The sequence below is a fragment of the Python bivittatus genome, unplaced genomic scaffold (genome assembly GCF_059951505.1).
Source record: "Python bivittatus isolate LINGU-HERP-01145 unplaced genomic scaffold, Pbiv_v1 ctg000840_np1212, whole genome shotgun sequence".
Classification (NCBI taxonomy): Eukaryota; Metazoa; Chordata; class Lepidosauria; order Squamata; family Pythonidae; genus Python; species Python bivittatus.
Window position 1 is genome coordinate 443,822 of NW_028277113.1, and position 13,576 is coordinate 457,397.

The following is a 13,576-nucleotide window of genomic DNA, read 5'->3' on the forward strand; positions in this document are numbered from 1 at the left end:
TGCTTAAGAAGAACATTTGTCCTTTGCTTTTTGTGATATAAAGCCTTTAAGGTTGTTTTCATTCTTCTATAAGACAAAATTAAACATGATTAATTTTTTGAAGATTCTGCCATATTTTGACAGTTTTCTTTATTATTCATGACCAAACTTGGGTTTCTAATGCTTTCAAAACGATAGCAAAGAGATTGATTAAGATTATTGTCCCATCTTGTATCTGATGAATCAAGACTGCATATATGAAGTCAGTGATTTCACCATTAAAATTGTCCTTTCAAGTACAATAATTAACATTGCACATTAAATCATGGAGACAAAATCACCAATTAAAGAACTAAAGCAGGACTCCTTTAGAAAGGTGTGGAGCTCACAGCTAATATGCTTAAATTGTTGTGTTTAGCTTCACTCAAATGATAACCAGAAGGACCAAGAATGCACCTAGTAATACATCTAATTGTGGAATAGATTAATATAGAAAATCCACTTGGCATACAATTTTTAAACATTTTTAAAATAAATTTTAGGAAAAAACAGTTACCTTTACGAATCTCTTGCAGCTTATTGACATTTTTCCCTTTTTTAAGTTTTAACTAAAAGTTCCTGATCTTGTACTGAAATGAATGAAGCCATAGTAGGTGGGGAGCTCTTTGTCTTCATAGCAAAGACTACACCCAAGTACATTCTTATGGAAAAACTAGTTCCTTTTCCAACAAATCCAGAGGGGTTAGAATGACCATAGACTAAGGACCAAATATGTCAAATCTGACATTGTAAACAAAATAGGGACTGATAGTTTACATTGGATGGCAAATGTTCTACACTCCCTGGGCTGAAAATAATGGTTAAACTAATATTAAGGCTGATTACTGGGATAATATGCAAGTATTTAGGCTCCACCCTAAATCTACTCCAATGCATGGGAGAGTAGCCAGAAATATCATCAGAGTGAGAGCCATTCAGATCTATGAGGGGATATCATTTTGTTCATTTCTTATTATAACATAATCTCTGGTTTTAAGTAGTTCTTAATAATTAATCAATTAATAGCTTAGATTATTAGCTATCTAAATACAGCCAGAATGTTCTGATATTATTTGTATTTGAATGTACATAAACTGATAATTGGTATTATTAAATTCCTCTCTGTCATTTTACTGTTTCATAATTTTACAGGTATGTCCTACAGGAATTAGTAGAGACAGAACGAGATTATGTGAGAGATCTTGGCTATGTAGTAGAGGTATGTTTCATCCTTAGCAGAATGGTCCTAATTTTTATTAATCAAATCAGAAGCATGAATTTACCATTCCTATCTATCCAATCATCTTTAGAAGATATTATTAGCAATCATTCAAGAAATCTATTTTAATTTCTTTTTCATTTAGTATACTGGTTCTTTCTGGTTAAAAATAAAATCAGTTAAAATTTGCAGTTGCCGAATAACATTTCCTGATGTTGTTGGAGTGTTGACCATAATATCTTTCAAAAGGAATTTTTATCAACTGTCACTGCAACCATTTATAGACATCTAGACATGTAAATTTCAAAACTTGGCAATAATTAGTTTCCATTCCTATACAAGACTAGCATTGCATGCTGTTTATTGAATCTGTTGTAAAATAAGTTGTTGAATGTTTAGAACTGGCTTGATATAATATTTGTAGCGAAGGACTCTGTTGAATCCTTGTGTAGGAGTGTAAGCAATGGAATAACTGACTGCCTTACTGCTGGACAGCTGAAGCATATTTTAATCATCATGCATGTTAATAGATACAAGAACCCTTGAATGAAGGAGCAAGTTTAAGAGTTGTAAGGTAGCTGATATTTGGGAAGTTAATTAAAACTGGCTGATTACAGATATATAGATAAAGATATAAATATAGATATATAGACCCGCACACACACACAAACACATATCTGTTGTAGAGTTTTCCCAACACCAGTTTTATTGATACTCATTGTATTAAATTCTTGATTTGGAGGATCAATATTGTTCAATGCCTCAGTAGTATTAGGCTATAATGAATCTTCTGCTGGAACTGCTATGAAATAACAAACACTTATTTCATGTACTACCAGATATAGCTATACATGTTCCAGGAGTTTATGTACAGGACAGTTCTATGTCAAACAACATATAAAGGTTTTTTAATCTTTTCAAGATTCTTGTGAATGCAACTTCTACGTATGATTTTGCACAAAGAACCACTTCAAGATCGAAAACTATCCACATAATCATGTATCTGGGTTCAGTTCACAGAGGAAAAGTTCATGGAGCCACTCATTTCTGAACACTGAAAAGCATACTGCTATAATCATAAAGTTATTGATTCTGAGCAGATGTAATTTGTTTCAGAATAAATATCCAACAGGTTATCCCTTGTATCAATGTAGGAGAATTACAGATGCATTTAGAACTATTAGAAAGAAAGAAAGAAAGAAAGAAAGAAAGAAAGAAAGAAAGAAAGAAAGAAAGAAAGAAAGAAGCATATAGGCAAGAAATCAATTCACACTAGTATTATTTACTGGGAATAATACTTAAACATGACATAAGCTTTCCCTAGCAACCAGAATAGGTGTGTGTATTTATGCTGCTATTAAGTTTCAGATGAATATTTTATTTTGGTCTCTCCTTGTTCTTTTTTGTTGATGAGTCGTGGCATTATAGGTAAAGCACCCAAACTGATAACATTACATATGGAAGTTCAAGGCTTATTAGAGTTATATATTTGGCCATTATGGGAAGGATTTTAATTTCTTTTCAACAATTTGGGCAAATTATTTTTCTGCTGCTAAATGAGTGATTTCTGGTTGCTCACCTTGTGCACGTTAGGATTATTGCTTTTGTTCATACTGGCTGGGAAATTTGCAAATTGTAGGCAAAAAGGTCACCAGCCTGATAAAGGCTTGGATGAGGTGGACTTTCACATCCAGTAGGACACTGGCATTCAACAACAAAGAACTTGCTCAGAATCACCTTGCATTGTTTTTTTCTGTTAAGAAATGTTAAGCATTTTTGTAAAATTTAAACACACATTTGGTGAATAGAGAATGGGATAGGGCATCAGACTGAATTTAAACATACCAGCAGATAAATAACAGGACCCTTATTGATTTTCCTTGCTAATTTATTTTAGGGTTATATGGCGCTCATGAAAGAAGATGGTGTTCCTGATGACATGAAAGGAAAAGACAAAATTGTGTTTGGCAACATTCATCAAATTTATGACTGGCACAGAGAGTATGTGTGGTTTTTATTTTTGAGTAAATTTCATACTGTTTTTAATCTTGCATGACTTATTGAAGAGGTGGGTAAACAAAGCCCAAATATTACAAAATACCATATTGGAAAAAAGATTTGGATGGACTTGAAAGATGATAAAGGTGAAGAAGTTATTTCTCTATTTGGTTTGTTTTTGTTTCAGCAAAACATAGTCCAATTTTACCTGTGGGTAGCCATTATGTCACATTAATAACATTTTCCTTTCCCACTTTTCTTCAACTTGTACAGTTCCATAGAAATACAAATTGAGATGCAGCCAAAAGTACTGTTGCCCCTTCCCTTTTCCCCCAAAATCCCAATTTATTATGATATAATATGAAAGTGACACAAATAAATGGCATCTACCATTCTTTATTCCATAGTCCACTTTGCTTTTGATATATGTCTTAACATATTCTGGTAAATAATAGAACAAATGAAAATGGCATGGTCAGTCAGACATTCCTTATCAAAATAAGCAGTTTATTTTTAATAGATTGCTATTCAGAGTAGGGGCACTACGCTTGACATGGATTTTCCTGAGCCCAAGACAGCAGACTATTCTTTGCAGATGAAGATTAGTTCAGTTTTATCATGGATATGTAGATAATGCAAGCTAGTGATTGGTGCACCCCCTAGGTGCATAGACTTCCAAGTCCCAGAATCCTCAGCAATCCTATGCTGGCTGGGAAGTTTTAGGAGTTGAAGTACATGTATGTATTAGAATGATGCTTCAATAGCTACTCATTGTTTCTAATAACCTATTACTATTAGACATCCCATGCAGCTTCATCAAGATCACCCTGTACTTATGTGGATAGGTTTAAATCCTTCAGATGTACAGTAATAACATTCCTTTTAATTATAGGCAGAAGCTTTGATTGCTCTCTTTCAGACTTAGCTGAAAATTTAAGTCCCCCTATTTTATAATTGAAGAAGTCTACCATAGATAACATCTCTATTTTGAGACCTGTTCAGATAGCAAACAGCATTTGCCCCCTGGGCTGAATATATGAGAGACAGATATTGGAAAGTCTACAGATAAAAATAACTGTCTGACGAACTAATCACACTCAAAGGGCATTTCAGAAGGGATTTGACTATCTCTGAAGAATCTGTATGTGGAAGAACTTTATTACAATTATTATTAGGTCTCAAAATGACCACCTGTCTCTCCCTTCCCCTTTAATATGTCTGTGAATGAGTGGTGAAACCTTAATAGATAGGCCTTGGACTATATCCAGTTCTCAGCTTTCAGTACAGGCTCTTGAGACATTATTTATTTAAGGTGAATTTTTTTCCCCTTAGGTGTGCTGGTTAAAGATAATGCTTCAGTTTGTTTTTGTTAAAGTTTAGAGGTATGTAAGAGTAAATGTCCTGATATGTGTTCTGTTTAGTATTAGCAGCTACTACTACTATATGAAAGGTAGGAAACATTTACTACTTGATGTCTGTTTGTTATGACCCAGTTTCTGACAGGATATTCTACACAGGGAAAATTACTGTTTAGTCAGCTCCATGCAGGCAATCTCAGATGTGTTCTTCACACATGTTCATTGAAGCAGGGATCAGAAGGCAATAATCTTCAATGGAGCAAATGCAATCAATCTATTTTGAAAGGATTACTTCTTGCCCTATTGAAACAAACAAAAGTTCTGTTTTTGTGTTTTTTTCTCTGCAGTTTCTTTTTAGGAGAATTAGAGAAGTGCCTTGAGGATCCAGAAAAATTAGGATCGCTTTTTGTTAAACATGTAAGTATGAGCACCAAGTTCCCATTTTATGTGCAGAACCTTTTTTAAAATTAAATGAAAACATCTTAAAATGCAGAATTAAATAAAAACAAGGAAATTGGGAAGCATGAATACAGTATGCACGTTTGTCTGTGTGTGAATATATATGAGATCCTAAAGAGAAATACAAATGTTTTTGTATTTCTCTTCAGGATCTCATATATATTCACTACTGAATATATATGAGTATGTGTATGTAGATATAGATAGATAGATAGATAGATAGATAGATAGATAGATAGATAGATAGATAGATAGATAGATAGATAGAGATATATAGAGATAGAGATATATAGAGATAGAGATATACACACACACACACACACACACACACATACACATACATACTGATATACTGAATATACCAGTATTCAGTAGTTCTATCCAGAACAACACTTCAGTGGAGGAAGTTAATTTACTAAGTAAAATTTGGCTAATGTAAGAATGACAAAGATAATTTATAGCATATTATAAATTAAGGATATTAAGGATATTTTTATCATTAATCTGAATATTTATAGACAGCCTTTTCAACCAGTCATCCACATATTGCTGACTTTATGAATAATATTTTTATTACTTAATTGCATAATCTTCTTTTGCTTCATTTGTTTTCTTTCTTGACTTTTAAGTGAAAGTGGCAGGGATTGAAAACCTTGAAAAAAAGACAGGGAGTCACAATCCTCTTGGTTCATAAGTGACCTTTTAGGAACAGTAAAAGAGGAACTTTCATGGCTTTGCATGTTGAATCCTAGCAGAGAATAATGTGGACAATCTAAAATTAGAGAGGGGTAGAAAAAATAAAAAATGATAGGTATTTTTGGATTATAGTGATCCAAATCCTATGAATCAGAATTTTTTAAAAATGTTACTAGCTACCCTTTGTACTGAAAAATAAATTTTCAAGCTTCCTTTCTGGACATCAAGCAGTCTTAACAAGAGTATCGTAAAGTGCAACATATTTAATAAAACTTCAAGATTCAATATAGATCCAGTATCAAATCATAGTTGTGAAAAAATCTAACGGTAATATATCTTGCAAAAACACATAAGTTTAAATTGTAATCAATTTGTAGGATTAAAACTGTAAAGGAACTAATTTTTGATCTTTAGAGAGACAGTTCCTTAAGGAAGAGGCCATTACTGAGGTCTTGCCCCTTAGCTCCAGTAATTAATCGAAAGGCAGGTTTAAAAAAGGATATAAATATGTTCTGCCTGGAGAGACCAAAGGGATCTGCTTTCCTCAGTGTTTCTCTTCATACTCATGAAAAGCTGATTTGAGGCCCAACTGCCCTTTTATTCTGTTTACTACAGAGCAGTTGGAGGAGGGTATCTTCTACATGACTATGTAGCAATAAACAAGATAGGGATGGATAAAAATGTCAACTTTTAAATCAGAATTCTATAGATTATTATAATTGGCAATTACTTATCCTCTCACTGACACACTGACAGAGCTCCTGACTCCTGTTATTGTTTAAAAATAAATTCCCATAGTAGAGGTGCATTTCTCATTAGCCTTGACCTTTTTTTTTTTTTTTTTTTTTTACTCTGCAAATCTTGGTTCAGATTGCTTTGGGCCTTGATCCTGTGAATGATGTTAAAGCATGGAAATCAGCTTATTTCATTATTATTGCAATCTACCACAGTTTCACCTTTTCTGGAGACTTTTTTTCAATATGTCTTTCTTCACTGTCAGACGTTATTCACTTAAGTCCTAAGCTATGCAATTTAAAGAAGTCAACTTGCATTGTGGAAGAAATTAACTTGTGTTTGTTACAGTCACTAAGTCATGTAGAAGACTTAGGTTTTTTTAGCTGTTGGGAGTCTGCTTGATTTCCTCACATTAAGAAAGAATTGAACAGATGGAAAAGCAGCAAGATTCCAGCGTGGTCAGAACATCTGAAAGTTCCATGATTGCTGCTTCTCTATGGAGAAGAAAAGCTGGAAAGCATTTGAAGCTTTCCCCTTTCAGTTCCTTGATAGCAGATCTTCCTTGGCTTCTAGGAAAAGAGGAACAGGGAACAACCAGAAAGAACAATAAAAGTCTACTATTGGCCTCTCTTCCATGTAAATCCCTCCAGCTTTCCTTGACCATCAGAAAGGAGCCATTAGGGAACCTTCAGCATTCTGTGGTGCAAGTTAATTTCTTTAAATTGCATAGCTTAGGCTCATCTCCACATCCTGCTTGCCTCAGCATGGAGATGTTTCTGGAGGACAGAAAAGCCTGATGTCACCTGCAACCTGCCTTGAAATCGAGACAGCAATTTCTTAAGCTACCTTAATTTCCAGCCAGAATCAACATAAGAGGCAAAGAGTTTACAGCTGCTGTGTAGATGAGCTCTTACTCAGCTTAAACTAGATTTCTGGAAGTTCACTGTGCAAACAATCAAAACTGTTCTGCTTTTTTGTCTGGTGAACCAGTTCTTAAAACTGTGATGGGCTAAATGTGTGGGTGGTGTCAAGCATGTATTTGATACCTCTGCTGCAGTGGCTCCTGATTTTTCCTTGTGGTCAAAACTTTCTCATATTGTGACCTCCATGTATCTTCAGTGCCTAGAAATTTGTATAAGTAGTTGTTGCTCAATTTATTATGAATACCTAAACTAATTGGTGAAGGCCATTGTCAATAAGATCATAGTAGTGATCATAGGACTTGGGGCTATGTACGGTGTCCTTCATTTTTTCCCATTGTAGAAAATGAAAGTGACCATTAGACCTTGCTTTGACTCCACTTGCACTGAAAACATGCTATAAAATCTAAACCAGTACCTATATGAGCTGATGACTAGCAAAGCCCATCTTTGTTTCTTGAGAGCAAAAAGTTTGGAAATCAGTGCTTTGGACATATGTATGTGTATATCTAATCAGTTCAATAATTATCTTATTAAAACTGTAATGACAGTTATGTTCTGACTTCATTGTGTGTTTAGTTGGATCATTATGTTGATAAAAAAGGTGTAGAGTTGAACACAGTATACACCTCAATTATAGTTACAGTGCTTCTATTTGGAAAAGGTGGTGCTACAGTTGTAGATATAATTGCTATCTTTGGAGATATAGTATACATTTGGTTTCTTCAAGCTATGGTGATCCAGAACGGTACCAGAATTTGCAGACTACAGTAACCTCCATTTTAGTTCATGTCAGTTTGCTTTATGTTTTTCTGCAGTACACATTTGTTGTTCTTTCTCTTCATTCCAGGAGAGAAGATTGCACATGTATATAGTTTATTGCCAAAATAAACCAAAGTCTGAGCATATTGTCTCAGAATACATTGATACATTTTTTGAGGTAAGTGCCAAAGGAGTGGGAGGATGTATCTGTGCCTCTTGGTAGAAGGGAAACAGCTATAATCTTTTCCAAATCACTTAATCTTTTCCATCTCTGAGATGTTAACACCCTTGGGATTGGGGCTGTAATTGGTTTATTTTTACCAAATGAATGTATGTGTTTCCTGTCTATTAGCTCTGACATTTAATATCTCTGTATATCAAATTCTAGTTCAGAGGTGGATTACATGTAGCCCCTGACTTCATTGTAAAGCTAAATCACAATAACTGATTAAAGTGAATCTGTGATGTAGTCATAGATCCCAAATTGCTTATACATACCAGACTAAGGAGGCTCAGATGAGGGGGAAAGAACAAAAAGAAGGTGATAGATGACATTAGTAGTTATAGCTAATAAGGATATTTTTATTCAACCATGTCTTATGTGTAAAGTTCTTTTTATATTGCTGATTCTGACAGCTTGATATAGGCAAGTAGGCCAGCTGTGCTCCCAAATGTGAATGATCACACAGTACTTCAGTGAATGTGAGTGATTAAGGATAAATTAAATATAATTCAGAGGCCAGTTGGGGAAAATCTTACAACCTTTTTTTGTCAGACCTGACAGGATGGACCTGGCTCTTTTAAATTGCAAAGTGAAGTGAAATGATTGTTTTTTCCCCAAATGGAATGACACTATTTGAAGCCCACTCACCGCCACGTATAGCTTCTCAAAACTGTACAACACTAGGAAACCGCACTGAATTCAGCCAGGCATTCCCCTTGTCACTCATTCAGGCAAAGGATGATAGGACCAGATGCAACAGCATGAAACAATAGGGCTTCTCTCCCTCTCTCGCTCAAATAAAAAAGAATCCCGCCCCCCAGGAATGTATATGGAACAAAGTTGTGTTTATTGATAAACTTTTACATAAATGAAAACCAAAATATCTCAATTTATTTTCTAATTAAAATTGAGAATTAAGCATAGGAGAAACTGTGGGGAAATTTAAAGCCAAACATACCTAACCAATCTTCTTAAACTGTGGAAACTAATCTGAACTTTGCTTATTATTACTAGGACCTGAAGCAACGTTTGGGTCATAGACTTCAGCTCACAGATTTGCTGATAAAACCAGTGCAAAGAATTATGAAGTATCAGTTGTTACTAAAGGTAAGTAACTTTGGATGCTACCTATTTGCACTTAAATTACTGTGTCACATTTGGTAATCCACTTCTATCTGGCCACTCTCCTGTACGTTACTTCATCAGAGGTGCAAGCATCCTCTCATCCCTGATCATTCACCATTTCTCCCCATGTGACTAGTTTTGGTTCTTTGAGCTCTAACGACTAGTCCCTTTGAACCCCTCAGAGAGATCCCCATTAACATCCTCACCTGAAAGATGGCCTTTTTGATAACCCCTGTCTTCAGTTGGAAGGGATGGGAAATTAGGGGTTCAGTCTTGAAGGAGGATCTGTATGTAGTCAATCAAGACAAGGTGGTACTGGGACCAGATCCCTGCTTCATGTCCAAGATCAATTCCAAACTTCACTAAGCACAAGAGATTATGCTTCCCAGACTCTGCCCAGATCCTTTCCATCTTAGAGAACAAATCTGGCAAAAGCTAAATGTGCACCCAGACCTAAGAATATACTTCAAACATATTCTAGAGGGCCTGTTGGCTGATAGGCTCCCTATTTTGTGAGAGATTAATAGGCTAAGAAGATGAGTGGTCAGGAAATGCATCAAGCCAGCAAGAAAAAAGTTCCCGCTGGCATCAGTTGAAGGGGTGGCTACATTAGTAGTAGAGGTCTATTAACAAACATTTGTTGTGTGACAATCTGTGTTGAACAATCTTATGTTCATTAAGCATTATAACAAAGATAAGTTTGCTTTCACAGATGTGTCCTTTGGTGTCTGTGCTATCACGGAAAACTGTTCACTGGGAAAACTGTTACAGCATATCCCTTTCCTATTGGATCCATCTTCAGTGACTAAAACAGAAGTTAGGCTTACTATGAAATACTTTTTTGGTCAACAAATGAGAGTCCCAACAATCACACTCTATAGAAAAGGGATAGATTCAGGGACAGCTCAAACAACCAAAGGTCAAATAGTGTTTGCTAATGGTTACACATTGTTTATTTTATTTATTTATCAAATTTATATGCCACCCATCCTACTATACAAGTGTCTCTAGGTGGCTTATACATAAAAAATGATAAAAACAATTAAAAAATCATATATACGTGTGTGTGTGTGTGTGTGTGTGTGTGTGTGTTTAAAAGTCAAGGGAAGAAACATCAAACCACCAACCACCCCAGTGCTGTGAGCCCTCATTAGATCCCCATGCTAGGTGGCAGAGCCAGGTCTTCATGCTCTTCTGGAAAGCCAGGAGAGTGGGGGCCAGCATCACCCCAGGGGGGAAGATGTTCCACAAGGTGGGGGCAATGGTGGAGAAAACCCTCCTCCTCAACCCTGCCAGTTGGAAATGGAATTCTTTAGCTGACAGGGTCCGCAACATGCCCTTTCTGCTGGACCGGGTGGGATGGGTGGATGTAACCAGGATGAGACGGTTCCTCAGGTAACCTGAGACCATGCCATGCAAAGCTTTAAAGGTCATAACCAATACCTTGAATTGGACCTGGAAGCAAACCAGCACCCAGTGCAGCTCACGCAGCAGAGGTGTTACATGTGCAGCCCTAGAGGTACCCATAACTGCTTGCGCTGCCACATTTTGCACTAGTTGCAGCTTCCGGATACTTTTCAAAGGTAGCCCCATGTAGAGCACATAGCAGTAGTCCAAACAAGAGGTGACCAGGGCATGAGTGACTGAGAGAAGGGCTTCCCAATCCAGGAAAGGGCCCAACTGGTGCACAACACGGAGTTGAGCAAAGGCCTGCCTAGCTACGACTGCCACCTGCTCCTTGAGCACAATTCGTGAGTCCAGGAGGCCCCCCAAGTTGCGCACTGGGTCTGTCTTGGGCAGTGCCACCCCATCCAGAACCAGAGATGATAAGGCCCCAGATACGGAGGAGTCCCAGGCCACAGCCACTCCATCTCTAGCCAACAGAGATTCTCAGATGACAACTGCTACACCCCTTCCTCTGCCCTGGAGCCTCAGCTGGTGCCATACTGTGAACCCTCCTGGGCACAATTCAGAGAGGTCGCCCCCCCCCATTCTAGCCCTCTCTGAAATCTTGTTCTTCCATTTTCCCATGTGTTCTTGCTATTCGCAAGTTTTATATTGTTACAATGAATTATTCAGTAACAAAGAATTAATTTGAGCTGAAGCCAATGCTGAAGGAGTGGGGACACAGGACAAAAAGAAACCTTAAGCCCCACCTTTTAGTTAGAAGACATTGACTTAACTCTTTCCTGTTGGGTCTGTCTTTCAATAATGAAAAAGCATTTCACAGTTAAGTCCAACTACCAATCCTTTTCGAAGCACACATAGGTCTATTAACATGTATCCTTAGCACCATGTATTACTATATCATTGTTACTATCTTCTCTTCACCTACTATATTTAACTACCAATATAACTAAAATGAAATTTCTGCAAACTTACTGTCTAAAGAATCTGACAAAAGAAAAATGGTATTTGAAATTTGTGTCTGAAAGAAAGCAGTAAGATTGCCCAGAATAAGGATAGTCAGTTCAAGCAAAATACAAAGTGACAGCTGAACCAAAGAGAAGACTAGGTGAATGTGTGAAAGGAGAGAGTTCAAAACATTAAGGGGACACGGGGGAGAGGGGAATGATGGATAAATATCTATTTTATTATCTGCTGTTTCTGAAAAAGAAGGCTTTTCAGTTTAGTTGTTCATCTGTTTTAAATGGAAGATCTAATTCCATGATTTTTCTTCACAGGATTTCCTCAAATACTCTAAAAAAGCTAATCTTGATACAACAGAATTAGAGGTACTTAAAAAATGTTGCTTATTTTTAAAGTGTATTTATGGTCCCAGACCAATAAAAATATTGCTTTAAAACAGCTCCTAACACCATCTTGGTAATAACAATCTGTTACACTTTTGCAGAATTATTACAAAATCAGTGCTTTTCCCCCTACCCCACTGTTTATGTAAAGATGATAATAGGTTATATAATTTCTACATTGGAAAGTGATGGTTAGTCAGATGCCTTGAGATGACACTTTTAAAATGCATTGTAATGCACCCAGGCCAGTAGGTGGCAACAACAGAATGCAGTATGATTAGAGACTCTCGTTAGGAGTTCCATGCTCCTCCTTGTCCCAGTGTGTTTTGCTTTAGCATAAGATGTCATTTTATCTTGGCACTCTTCAACCATTAGCTAGGCATGGGTAGCTAGGCATGGGAATGTGTGTGATAAAAATGCATTCAGAGGAAACTCAGGAACCCTGTGAGCGGACAAGCTCTTGATCCTCCAAGTCAGTGTTTGCCTGATCCTGTGAGAGGGAATTGAGGATAACTGGTGTTCTCTTTGCTCCCTTTTGGTCTTCACATAATGGATTCTGCCAACTATTTTCCCCATCATCATTTGGATCCAGTCAGGTATATAGTGCAACACACATATAACTGCTTAGTTTCTTTTTTTTTATTTTTTTGGTAGTGGCTGACTACAAAAACCTCTTACTACTCTAGTAAAGGTGCAAAAACTCAAATCACCCCTCCTCTCCTTCCCAGACACTGTAGATCCTTCTGTGTTTTATCTTTCTGTCAGTGGTTGAAACCTCAGACTGTTCAGCAAGCTGCAAGTTATGTGCATCACATAAAATGGCACTAACTGTAGATGCAACAAGAGTTATGAATTGTAAACCTATCTTTAATGGGCTTAAAGAATTTATATTGTGATGAAATACCACTTTCAGTTAGGTGCTGTCCTTTCAGTCCTTCCATTAACAACTATTACAAGGTCCCTAGGCTCATAAAAATGACTATAACTCTGGCACTTTATTCTAAATAGTATGTAGTGGATATAGGGGAAAAATATAGTATCTGTGACACAAAATCCTAACATTAGGGCAACGAAATCTTGTTTGAGATATGCTGATGGGGAGTAAAGGAAAGTGGTAACAAATCTGGAGGATACCTAGCTGAAAAAAAAAACAGATTTAAAGAATCTGATAGATATGATAGATGAGGGTACAACTAGTACTTTAATATCTCTCCATTTATTCAACAGAGAGCCGTAGAAGTAATGTGCATTGTCCCAAAACGGTGCAATGACATGATGAATGTTGGTCGTTTACAAGGGTTTGATGTAAG

General features: G+C 36.5%; 1 protein-coding gene across 3 annotated transcripts in view; it reads left to right on the forward strand.

Annotated features, from left to right (window-relative positions):
* TRIO (trio Rho guanine nucleotide exchange factor) overlaps positions 1 to 13,576 on the forward strand; it is a 249,792-nt gene that overhangs the window by 206,260 nt on the left and 29,956 nt on the right. For all 3 annotated transcript variants that reach the window (XM_088130970.1, XM_088130969.1, XM_007420371.4), the window contains exons 39-45: positions 1,171 to 1,237; positions 3,135 to 3,238; positions 4,941 to 5,010; positions 8,254 to 8,343; positions 9,403 to 9,495; positions 12,198 to 12,248; positions 13,494 to 13,571. In XM_088130970.1, coding sequence (XP_087987096.1) covers positions 1,171 to 1,237; positions 3,135 to 3,238; positions 4,941 to 5,010; positions 8,254 to 8,343; positions 9,403 to 9,495; positions 12,198 to 12,248; positions 13,494 to 13,571 — 553 coding nt within the window. The remainder of the gene's footprint in view (positions 1 to 1,170; positions 1,238 to 3,134; positions 3,239 to 4,940; positions 5,011 to 8,253; positions 8,344 to 9,402; positions 9,496 to 12,197; positions 12,249 to 13,493; positions 13,572 to 13,576) is intronic.